The 13,000-nt window shown below is 35.3% G+C and overlaps 2 protein-coding genes across 2 annotated transcripts in view; both read left to right on the forward strand.

The window, feature by feature from the left end:
* Positions 1-9,817, forward strand: part of sspo (SCO-spondin) — an 88,069-nt gene extending 78,252 nt beyond the window's left edge. Inside the window, exons 107-111 of the mRNA XM_059524213.1 lie at positions 1,493-1,588; positions 3,346-3,406; positions 4,935-5,065; positions 6,164-6,314; positions 9,407-9,817. Coding sequence (XP_059380196.1) covers positions 1,493-1,588; positions 3,346-3,406; positions 4,935-5,065; positions 6,164-6,314; positions 9,407-9,429 — 462 coding nt within the window. The 3' untranslated portion in view covers positions 9,430-9,817. The remainder of the gene's footprint in view (positions 1-1,492; positions 1,589-3,345; positions 3,407-4,934; positions 5,066-6,163; positions 6,315-9,406) is intronic.
* Positions 9,818-10,463: 646 nt separating this feature from the next.
* Positions 10,464-13,000, forward strand: part of kcnh2b (potassium voltage-gated channel, subfamily H (eag-related), member 2b) — a 181,516-nt gene continuing 178,979 nt past the window's right edge. The window contains exon 1 of the mRNA XM_059525264.1: positions 10,464-11,590. Coding sequence (XP_059381247.1) covers positions 11,515-11,590 — 76 coding nt within the window. The 5' untranslated portion in view covers positions 10,464-11,514. The remainder of the gene's footprint in view (positions 11,591-13,000) is intronic.

The following is a 13,000-nucleotide window of genomic DNA, read 5'->3' on the forward strand; positions in this document are numbered from 1 at the left end:
CTAATTGAACTACAGTGGCGCCCATTTAAGAGTTTCTGTATGAAGAGCGTTTTGTTGAATGAGACAGATGATGTAACTTCCTGTGGCTGGAAGAATGCCATCACCACAACACTGATGGATGATTTACAGTACACAATACTACATTATATTATATTTTTTATTTTTATTTTATTTTATTTTCTTCTTCTTTTAACATTTTTCAGTGCTCCCTTTCTTGGCCAGGGACCATTTGAAAAAGAGACTATCGTCTCAATATGATTTCCCCTGGTTAAATAAAGGAATAATAATAACATTAACAGAAGATCAATGTTTACAAATCTACACTACATTCATTCTACATTCTTAACTTAAATATACTTATTTGCTTTATTAATTCATGTTCCTTGTTTTATTATGAATGATTGACCAATGTTAAAATTTGAACATTCTAAAAAGAACTAATAGTATAATTAACTTATGATAACTAATATTTGTACAAAAAAAAAGTTGCTATTGAATTTATTTGTTAAAAAAGGTGAAGTATTATTGCAATATAAAATAACTGCTTTCTATGTGAATATAAAGTAAACTGTAATTTATTTCTGTGATGTGCAGCTGTATTTTCAGCATCATTATTCCAGTCTTCAGTGTCACATGATCTTCAGAAATCATGAAAATATGATGATTTACTGCTCAATACACATTTCTGATTATTATCAGTGTTGAACACAGTTGTGCTGCACAATATTTTTGTGGAAACTGTGATGCATTTTACTTTTAAGGTTTCACAGATGAACAGACAGTTCAAAAGAACAGCATTTATTTAAAATAGAAATCTTATGTAACATTATAAAATGTCTTTACTGACACTTTTGTGCTTTTGTCAGTTTTTTCATTTCTATATAGTTTTTTTTATTATTATTGTTATTTAGTCCTGTTTTAGTTTTTTTAGTAAATCAGGTTAACCTAAATGAAAATGAGAAATACCATGTAAACTACCAAGTCTTTCTTTTATTTCTTTATTTTTATTATTATTCATTCATCCATTCATCAACCCATCCATTCATTTTATTTCATTTTTATTCATTTTAATTTATTCTTTTTTATTTTTCAATTTAAAGTTTATTTACCTTTTTTTTTTATGGTTTTAGATTTTTTATGGTTTGGAATTATAATTATTATAATTAGAGTTCTGCCTCGTAGATGCATGATGGTTGGTCTGAAACCTTTATTCAGTTTAATGCATCCTTGCTTAATGAAAGTATTAATTAAAATGGTAATAGCAATACATATATATATATATATATATATATATATATATATATATATATGAATGAATAAATAGATACACTATTGTGAATATAATAAACTATTATGATACTACTATTAATACACTAATAAATGCAAAACACAGGCACCAAATATTATGCAGAACTTATTTTAGTAGGGAGTGTCTGTCAAGCACATAACTGTAAATATGAATGAATTGTGTGTTGTGTGTTGTGTGTCACAGCCGGGGTCCGAGTGGGTGGACGGCTGTCAGTCCTGTCGCTGTATCAATGGCCAGAAACACTGTCAATCAAACTGTCCTCCCCTTCACTGCTCTGAGGTAAGAAACGTGTCGTTTGTCGTTCAGATTTGCTTTCCTGCACCTCACACACAGAGAGATTTGACATTTCTCCAGTGTATTCTCCGTTAGACATCCACTGCTGTTCAGTTTCACATGCATCGGCCAAATAACCAGTGCATAGCCTTGCATCGGTAATGAGTTCAGGACGCCGTCAGAGGACCAGATGCTAGAAATAGACCGACCCGTTGTCCAGGCAACAGCTCCGGTCAGGGATAATGTCCCAGATGGCTCTGGAGTGACGCCTGGACGTCTCAGAAGCTCAGCAGCCCTCGAGGTAGCTTCTGCAGCGTCTCAGAGGAAGCCAACATCTCCTCTGGGCTCCCGCCGATCACTGGGAGAAAGAAAAACTAAAAAACTGCCTCTAGTCCAAATCAAATTACCCAATTTGCATTTTTGCCACTGGCACAAGTAAATGTCACACCTCAGCGAAGGAGTGTTCCTCTGAACTCCAAACTAATAATCACTGACTGAAATAAACACAGGCTGGACTTTCATAGTGTTTCCTCTCTCTGCCTGCGGCGGCACCAAACTGGATTCCCGAAATATAATCAAAAGTGTTTTCAAAGTTTCAAACAGTCAGATAAATTGTGAGATATAAAAATGCTGATGTGTTTAAACAGTGAAAACGCTCAGTGCACTGGAAAGTTTCTGGAGTAATAATTGCATTGAGCTGCAAACAAACAACACAACATGCAAATAATTAATAGTAATAACAACATAACTACTGATAACCATAAGCAAATCAAATGCTTTCCAACTTGATGTCAGTAAATACAAGTTTTTATTAATGTATAGAATTAAGTTTTATTTCTAGGTTTTCTTTTTTTTCATTTCGATTTTAAAGTTTTAGTCGCTTATGTCTACATAGATTTTTTTATTGTTGTTTTTTTAATCAAGTTTTAGTTTGAGTTATTTTAGTACATCAGGTAACCTAAATGAGAAATACTTAGTCAACTAGATTAAATACGTTTTTTTTCTTTCTTTCTTTTATTTATTATTATTCGTTGAATTTATTTTATTTTATTTCCATTAAAGTTTATTTTATTTCACAGTTTTTAGATTTAGGTAATTATAATTATCATCATAATTATACTCCTCCCTCGTAGATGATGGTTGGTCTGGTTCATTGCTTATAATTGTTAAAGATTTTTTTGAAAAATCCCTGTGGAAATTTTTTTTTCATTAATATTAATAAAAAAAGTGTATATTAAAAAAAAATAACAAAAAATATATATATTATTATTATTTATTTATTTATTTATTTTTTATTGTTTTGCTTTTTAATTTTAAAAAAGTTTTTTTTTTTTTTGGATAATAACACCCACCCCCATAAACTTAGTTGCCAGGTAATTTCAGGTAATCATTTTCTGATGAAAATGTCATCTGCCCATATGCATTGTGTGTGTAAATACTGGGTTTAATATAATCCAGTGTTGGGTAAAATATCGATGAGCCCAGGTATTGGGTTGTTTTGACCTAGCATTTGGGTTACTAACAATCGCTGGGTTTGTCCATGTATTTAACCCAGCATTTTTAAAAGTGTATATATTTGAATAACAAGCCAAAACATGTCCTACATTACCTGTGTGTTCTCAGTTTCACTCCATATTTCCAGTGTAATCGTCTGAGCCCCTGGAGGCGGTCACATCCTGGTGCAGCATCCGTCCATCTCACCAGCGAGCTATTCTCAGCCACCTGCTCCTCTGATGTGCTTTCTCTCCCGCTCTGTTTTCCAGGGTGAAGTGAAGGTGCTGGAAGCGGAGAGCTGCTGTCCCGTGTGCCGCAGAGAGTTTCCAGGTAAGAGTCACACAGTATCCCACTAATAGGGGAGAGTGAGCCTGCAGCCGTCCGCTGATGTTTGTCAGCACTTCTCATGTGCCACAGACGATTGGGGTAGTACACATCATTAAGCTTTAGCTGTAGTCAAACTACAGCCCGACTCGTGTAACTACATTCCAGAGATTGGTGTAAGTTCTTCTCCTCTGAAAGGAGAATAAAAATGCTGACACGTTCAAACTGTGAAAACTCTCAGATCCTGGAAAGTTTCAGGAGTGACAACCACATTCAAATACAGGAGGGAACCTTATAAATCAATTCGCTGAATGCAAAAAATAAAATACTAATAGCCATATAATCATGCAGGGTTAGTTAGAGTGGAAACGTTAATAGGATCATCAATTTTAAAATACTGGAAGAAATGCATTCCGACTTATTGAAGTCAAATAAAATAAAACTCTATGGTGCTATTCTGTCATAGTAGAAAACATTCCTATTTTTACATTTATCCCAATTTCTTCACCCCTAGAGTTAAGTAGTGTACATTAGTTCTAACAATGATACACTTTTATGCATTTATTAATCATAGCTAATGTTTATTTCAACATTTACTAATACAATAAAATCAATTTGTGTCTGGTAATGTTATAAAAAAAATAATAATTAATAAATAATAATTATTATTATTACATTATGAATAATATAATACTACATTATATTATTATAATTTATTAATCATTATATTAATTATATTATAATTATTCATAATATATATATATATAATTTATATTATATTACAATAATATTATACTACTATTACTGTAATAATATAAAGTTAAAAATTGTATCTGTTAATATCATTTATTAGCTTCAATGGACTAACAATGAATTGTTGTATTTTTATTAACTCACGGTGACAGATTAATACATGCTGTGACAAACATATTGCTCATTGATAGTTAATTTTTATTAAATGCATTAACTAATGATTAAATCAACTTATTGTAAAGTGTAACCACTAAAAAGTATAACAACATTGTTTATGCATTTACAAAACATTTAGTTGTCAAACTATATGAATCATTTTGCATGTTTGGGTTGGTAATTTTAATACATTTGGATGATTGAATTATTATTATTTTATGTTTTTGAATGATTTGTGTATATTAAAGTCAACATGAAAAGCTATTTAACCCATTTTAAATCTGTAATATGATGTACTTCTGGGAGAAACTGAATATTTAGTGAGGGAGATTTGATTTGATCCATCAGGAATCAGTTGGATGGTGAAAAGTGATGAAAAATGACACGTGGTGGACAAATAGGATGTAATCGGTTTCTGAGATGAAGCAAGTTATTATATTTGAATGAAACATAACAAAAACAAAGATTACTCTCACAACTGTCTTGAGTTTCTCAGAGATCCTTCATTAAATCAGATGCGATTCTTTTGATTGTAATTCTTCTTCTGTATGTTCTGTTAATTGCTGCCTCTCTCTCTCTTCTTCTGTCCTATTTTCTCCCGTGAACATCACTTTCTCGTCTCCAGAGGATCCGGTTGCCGAGTGCCGTCGTCACACTGAGGTCAGGAACATCACCAAGGGCGACTGTCGCCTGGACAACGTGGAGGTCAGCTTCTGCAGAGGGCGCTGTTTGTCCTGGACCGATGTCGTTCTGGAGGTGTGTGTCGTTCCCCTTGAGCTCTGAGCTCTGATCTGTGAAGTGCTGCATGGACTTGCACAGATTATTAACAGATGCATCAATATAGGTGTTTATCTACTTACAAATTATTCTGCTTATAGATTTTGGATGCATTATGTGTTATAAATGCATCAATGTGGAAAGTCTGCCTGATCCTGGTGACGTAAAATGTTTGGTCAGTATACACTGTTATATTAGTTACATTGTTAGATTAATCCTGTTAACCATAAAACATATTATAGATCAATAGTGTACTAAATGATTTCAGGCAACATTGTATTGCATTTTTATACTTTTTTTTTAGATTTACAATTAATAAACAGTTATATTTTTCAATGAAATAACTATATATAAAACATACAGTACATAAAAAAATTACATGCTGTACAAAAGAAATTTAAATGATTAATTTATTGTCTTATTATTTCAGTAGAACAGATGGATAAGTGTTTATCATTGATGATCAAATATTAATGGATATTGGTCAAGATTATATTACATTTAGACATTCAGCAGACGCATATATTTTCATGGTTAACAGTATTGATCTAACCTTGTATAACAGTGAATAATATAACAGATTGTTTCTGACTGTGATCAGATTCATGCTATATTAAACTCCCAAACGAATCCCCGTCATGTCTTGTACCTTTTCATGCTGCACATAACAATCAGCCACTGATTTCTGATAGCACTACAGTGCCAAATTGAGCCTGGCTTGTGTTCTTTGTTCTTGATTTAAATCTTTCATCAGTGTGAATGTTTGCTGCAACTATTTTAAAATGTCTTTGAACTGGAAACTTCTGTCAGGTTGCCATGGAAACCAGTCTGCCGGGTCGCCACGCTCCTGCTTTAATGGCAAACTCGCAACTCTCTTTTCCCTCTTTTGTCTTCACATCTGCCCTCTCCTTCTGCGTCTCCTAATGGGCTCAGAGAGAGCGCGAACGATCCCACCACTGCGCTCCATCAAAAAGAGCAGGCCATTGGCATTTAGGCAAATGTAGCGTGAAGACAATTTGGGTTTGGCTGTTTTCCTGTCCGCTTTGGCCTCTGATAACGTGTCTCTCTCTCTCTCAGGAGCCGTATCTGCAGGCGTTCTGTGACTGCTGCAGCTACAGACTGGACCCACAGAACCCCGTGCGCTTCCTCAGCTTACAGTGCGCCAGCGGAGACGTCGAGCCCGTCGTTCTACCAGTCATTCACAGCTGCGAGTGCACCAGCTGCCAGGGTGGGTAATGCCAGAGGAAACAATGTTCTGTGTCTCTGACATCAGGGGATGAATCTCCTCTCCGCTTTGTTTGGAAAGACTGACGCGGTGTTAACGCATGCCAGTTTATAAAGACAAACAGCCCAAGAGAAGGGTTTGCTTTTGACGGAAACAAATGATATTAGGCAGAATACACTTTTAAAAATTAAAGGTGCTTCAAAAGGTTCTTCACAGCGATGCCATAAAAGAACCGTTTTTGGTTCCACTAAGAAACTTCTTTCACCACAAAGAACAAAAGAACATTTTTTTTTATGTTAAAGGTTCTCTATGGAACCATTTAGAAAAAAAAGCTTCTTCCATGGCATCTTGAAGCACCTTTATTTTGAAGAGTGTATCCGATTTATACTGTCAAACTCAAAAAAGGACCAAAAACACTCTTTAAGCTCCTTGAAAATGTGCATTATTTACACAGTTATACACATAAAGTCATATGCATATATTTTTTGACTATTTACTATGCAAAATATTTTTTTTATCTCCCAAAAATAAATGGATACATTCAACAACAATAAATTAAAGCAACTGATTTGTTATAATTCAAGTGGAGTAGTAAATGGATTTAATAAATCAGTGTGGGCATATATATACTTAGAGACACAAGTATTGTTTTGTGAGAAAGAGACTGAAATTTAATCAGTTTTTCACCGATGATGCAGGAGAACAATTAAAATCAAGTCTATTCATAACAACAACAAAAAAATAATCTTATGACTTCAGGCAACTTGCAAACTGCTTTTGTTGTGCTTTTTTCTTCAATGATAAATTCACTGTATGAAAAACAAAAGTTTAGACATTCAGCCGAAAGTCTCCTTTTGTATTTCACAGAGAAAATAAAAAATATGTTAACTTGAATGTGTGAAGATGATTTTGGGGTGAAGCAACCATTTATGTAGTTAATATCAGCAAACTCTTCTCATTAACTTCTTTGACAATGGCATACATGAATTATTCATGATGTTTAATGGTCATCTCTGAAGGGTACGCAGTATTTATGTCAAAGATGCATTCATAACCAAAACATGATGTTCTCATGCTATAATGACATGGTGCAAACCTCATTTTAATGTACGCTGCGTTTCCTACATGCCTAATTTCATCAGGCTGCTTCTCGTCAGTGTTTAGTCGTTCATCACTGCGATTGATCTCATTAGCTAATTGAATCTCTGGGACTTCACTTAGAGGGGTCGCATTTTTTATCGTACGGCATCATGGAGCCATTTCATGCAGATTGATATTTACTGATACGCTCGTTAGCTGTGTAAACAATGCTGCAAAATGTGTTCTAAAAATGAAATAACGTTTGAATAACACATGTTTGTTTGTTTGTTTGTCTGACTTATTCAACTCTAAAGTCATGACATTATGATGGGGTTTACGAGACGGGCTCAAATGAACGGCACCAGTGTGGAAACTGTGGATTTTCTTCAAGTGGAGGGTGTGCCAGTTAAAGAATCGGATATATTGATCGTAATTAAACTGCCATTGTGAATGTTGTTCAATTTAGCTTGAATGCACTGTGTATTGTTGATGAAAAACAGCCATAAAGCTTCCTAGAACACTCATTTAGCCGCTTCATGAGGCGACAGGCTTTCGCGACCACACTATTTCCCATAATCCCCTGTGGCACCACAAGAATGATAAAATGCACACAAAGCATCAATTACACACATAATGTGCTTCCTTTGCTCTTTATTGTTTGGCACTAGCGCTAAAAGCTTCCTGTCTTTGTTGAGAAGTGAAAAAGAGTGAGATATGAAATATGTAGCTTGAGATGTCAGTTTTATTCCAACCAAGTCGTGTTGTAATTACAATTTCCAACTAATAAGCAAGAACTTACCAGGCTGACATCTGTTTGTCATCACTGGTTGCAGTTATGGTGGTTAAATATATAATGTTGCACTGCAAAAAATGTGTTTTAATTTCTATTGTTTTCCAGTACAACTATCTAAACACTCTTAAATCAAGATCCATTTGAGATACACAATGACAAGTATTGTTTTCTACAAAAAAGGATCAAAATTAAGTTCATGATTAATACAAGAAAAAAAAATATTTATAATAAACTTTATTCTAAGGAAAAACACAAATGTTTTGGTTGTTTTAACCATAAACACACTTAAAGAAATAGTTCACTCAAAAATAAAAATAAGCTGAAAATTTACTCACCTTTAGGCCATCCAAGATTAAGATAAATTTGTGTCTTCATCAGATTTGGAGAAATGTAGCATTGAATCAGTGTCTCAGCAAAGGATGCTCTGTAGTGAATGGGTGCCGTCAGAATGAGAGCTGATAAAAAACATCACAGTAATCCACAGCACTCCAGTCCATCAGTTAACATCTGGAGAAGACACAAGCTGTTTCTTTATTGGAAACAAGTCCATCATTAAGATGTTTTCAACATAAAAATGTTGCTTCTGGAAAATATGAGACCACAACCCAAAACAAACAACAACAACAACAAAAATTCAAAACCTTGTTGTCTCACATCAAAAACCACACACATTTTCGTTCAGAATTGTTTTGGTTTGTAAATGATAGCAGATTTCTCTCCTGGTTCAGACTTTTCACTGGAGGAAGCATTATTATAAATTATGGACTCATGTTTTAGTTAAAAACTTATTGATGGATTGTTTAGCTTTTGTCTTCTCCAGATGTTAACTGATGGACTGGAGTGCTGTGGATTATTGTGATGTTTTTATCAGCTGTTTGGATTCTCATTCTGACGGCACCCATTCACTGCAGAGCATCCATTTCTGAGCAATGCAATGCTACATTTTTCCAAATCTGATTAAATTGTATTATTGTACATCTCAATTAACAAAACAAGACGAAAATAATGAGCTAAGAATCCCTTTTGCAGTGTTTCATGGACTAAATGTTACCGTGGGTGCTGATTCTGATTCAGACCACTGTATGCATATTTAATGAATTTTTCATGTGCAGCTTATGCTCAGGGCGTACAGTGAACTTTCAGAAAGGTATGCATCAAGATGCCAGCTTAAAATACTCCCAGAGCTGCCAAATTCACCGATGTACTTTTGCACTTTCCCCAGGCGGAGACCTGTCGAGACGCTGAATGGCCGCTGATGAATGGACAGATGCTGTTTCCTCGTGTTTGTCCAGTGTTCTTCGTGTAGCTTGTCATTATATGACTGAATCTTTTCTATGTAATATTTCCTAAAGCTCTACGAGATCGACATTCTGTACAGCCTTTAAATTATGTTACGATTTATTACTTTTTTCAGGCTTTAATGATTGTATTGTAATGAAATGCTCTTTATCATACTAGCTCTGTTGATTATAAAGAAATGAATTATTATTATTGCCAAAGAAAATCATCTTTCATATTTCATCATTTCTTTAATAAATGTTTGTAGCTATTTTGTTTTGCTTCATAAAAATGGTGTTATGATCAGCTGTTTTTACTTAAGTGGACAGATTTATTAAACACACTGGTTTGATATTTAAAACGTTATTTGACTTCGTACATCAAATATTTTTTCCGATATTATTTTTTTCTAAATGTGCTCAGTCTATTCTGTAGCCATTTTATATTTCCAAGTGAAATTTAATATTCTAACCACCTAAAAATGTATTCATCACTTAATAACTTTATGATTTTTAATTGAATGCATTTCAAAATGATTGATAAAGTGCAGGTTTTCTCTTCGATTTTGCTAAAAATTTTGATGCAGCATTTAAACTAGCCTTATCAGGGTTTATTTTCTACAGTAAAACTGACACGTTTGGAAGTGTATCGAAGAAGAAAAAGCACAAATGCATCCTAATTATTGCATTTCCAGCTTGTGAAAGTGTGTCGTGCATTCGCCATATGATCATTTGCTGATAATGAATGCAAGGGATGGATGGGGAGGAGGCCGGAAGATTTCACTGCTGGGATAATTCACAGTTTGCCTAAATATTGGTAAAAAGCGCCACGCCCCCTTGTGAAGCCCATCTCGCGCACCCAAACAAATCGTATGAAGAGAGATTTCTCTTAGAATGTAGAACTCCACTGTTTGCCCTATCGCGCTAATTGTAAATAAGTTGCGAAATCGATGTTATTGCATTAAAAACCTCCGCGCAAACGCACAGTACTGTCGTTATGTCCATGAGAAGCGCCTTTTGTCTGCATGCGCGCGACGGCGCAGGGAAACCCCACGTCCGCCGCGCGTGCATCGCCTGTGACGTATCATGTACAGTGTGAGAGCGACTCCGCCGAAGGAGGAAAACAAAGCGCAAAAAATCTCAGCTGTCAGGTGAGTCAGGAGATCGCGCATGGATCGCTCTTGATGCTCGTCTGGACACGCGTGAAGTACCCCAGTTTAACCTTTCATCTGCGACCCGTGATTCCTGGCCATTTACACAAAAGCCCAGGGCATGACGACATCAAGGGTTCGACACCTGCGAAAGAAGCCGAATGGCACGGATTGAAATGAACTACATCGTTATTTATCTGTAGTTTTGCGCTTTTGAAATACCGCTATTTTATATATATAACTGCGTATATCACTTTTCTGTAGCCTACTACAATCCTATTCAGAACAGTAACGTTATTTAAGTTTAGCGATATTTGTAGATAAATAGATGCAGACATCACGCTTCTATTCAGAACACTAGCCTAATTATTATTCAAGTTTAGCGATATTTGTAAATAAATGGACGCAGACATCGCGCTTCCTATTCAGAGTTGTAACGTTAATTATTTAAGTTTAGCGATATTTGTAGGAGATTTAAATAGATTGTTTGTCACCATCGAAACTGGAGGAGCGCGCGACCTCATGAGCAAGACGGGTCTTTTTTCCGAAGGGCTTTTTTTTTCAGTGAATGAAAACTGAGAAGAGGGCTTTAATTGGACAGAGGGATACCCGAGGACTCATCTATGGTGAAATTAGGCTACGTTACCTCACGAACGCGTTCCTGTCGTCCCACATGTCACAAGGCGTCACTTTACCGGACCTGGGATCGTTTTTGAGGAATTGCCCGACGTAAACAAGCTCCTATTCGTGTTTGGAAACCGGAAACTGCTGTTTGGACAGTGAGCGCTGAGCGCTGCTGATGAAGTTGTCGCTGTGCGAAGCCTCGCGTGCCCAGGGCGCGAAGAGAGTGGCGGGAAGGTCAGCTTGAGCTCGTGACGCTCCACTGTACTGCGCGCGGGAGGATGCCGGTTCGACGGGGACACGTTGCGCCGCAAAACACTTTCCTCGACACAATCATCAGGAAATTCGAAAGTAAAAGTAAGTGTTTGTTTATTTACAGTATTAATTACACACACAGAGTAGCCTACAAGTTGTTGTTTTTTTGGACTTGTGCTGCCATGGCACTACCGCGCTTTTCAGGTAACGTTAACGATTTATTCCTGTCAGAAATATTATGACATAATTCACCTTGAGGGAATTCAATTACTCCAATGAAAGCAGTATTAAAGGTCACAACAGGTAAAAAATCACACATTAACATGTCAACTACACGTTACCGTTCTTTACAGTGTGGTATTCTTGCAAATACCTTGGAGAATACCATGGTAAAATAATATATAACACTCAGTATCATGTTATATATATCGACGTAACATGGTATCACGAGACTTGCTAATGTGTAAACAGGTGTAGTATCATTGCTTCAGTGTCAAATGATAACATTGAGATTTATACATCATCTGAAACCTGAATAAATAAGCTTTCCATTGATGTATGGTTTGTTAGGAGGACAATATTTGACCGAGATAACGTACAAATATGGAAATCTGGAATCTGAGGGAGCAAAAAAAAAATCTAAATATTGAGAAAATTATCTTTAAAGTTGTTCAAATGAAGTCCTTAGCAATGCATATTACTAATCAAAAATGAAGTTTTGATAAATTTTTGAAGTTGGAAATGTATAAAATATCTTTATGGAACATGATCTTTACTTGATATCCTAATGATTTTTGGCATAAAAGAAAAATCGATAATTTTGACCCATACAATGTATTGTTGGCTATTGCTACAAATATACCCCTGAAACTCAAGACTGCTCTTGTGCTCCAGGGACACATATATTATCAAATATATGTATGTTATTAATCATATAGAGGCAGGACAAGAGAATTTCTGTATCACATCGTCCTTTATTTAGACATGTTTGCTGCTGATCCGAAGATATTTCAAACCGCTATTTTTCAATTTTAATTTTATTTTCCTTGCTACTTAAATGATTTCCAGATACTTCAGTTTTTCATCCATTGGTGACTATCCTATTCATTTGTGAGTCTCATGTGATGTTATTTTAAGTCTGAAGAGATAAATGCATCTAAACTGATGTCGCCTAATTTAGAGTTGAATTGATACTGTTACTCCTTGCATGTGATTTTGAGTTCTAAAACTTTAATTAGCCTCAATTTTCCTGATGGATTCGCTGGTCTGACAGGATTGGAGGTTCATGCAATGCATTTTAGATGTGAATCTTCTTACTCAAGCGTCCTCCAAAATCTAACTGGCTTTCAAAGAGCAGATCCGTCTTCATTTCCATCTGTCTCAGAACGGAATTGTTTTGTTTCCTGAAGCAGCTTTTGTGCTGGGAAATAGTGAAGGTGACATTAGTGAGTAACACTGCAAAACATGGGCAATTTTGTATGACTGCCTTGTGCATTGATGTTTGTTCCAGGG

This window comes from Carassius carassius, chromosome 35, assembly GCF_963082965.1.
Source record: "Carassius carassius chromosome 35, fCarCar2.1, whole genome shotgun sequence".
Classification (NCBI taxonomy): Eukaryota; Metazoa; Chordata; class Actinopteri; order Cypriniformes; family Cyprinidae; genus Carassius; species Carassius carassius.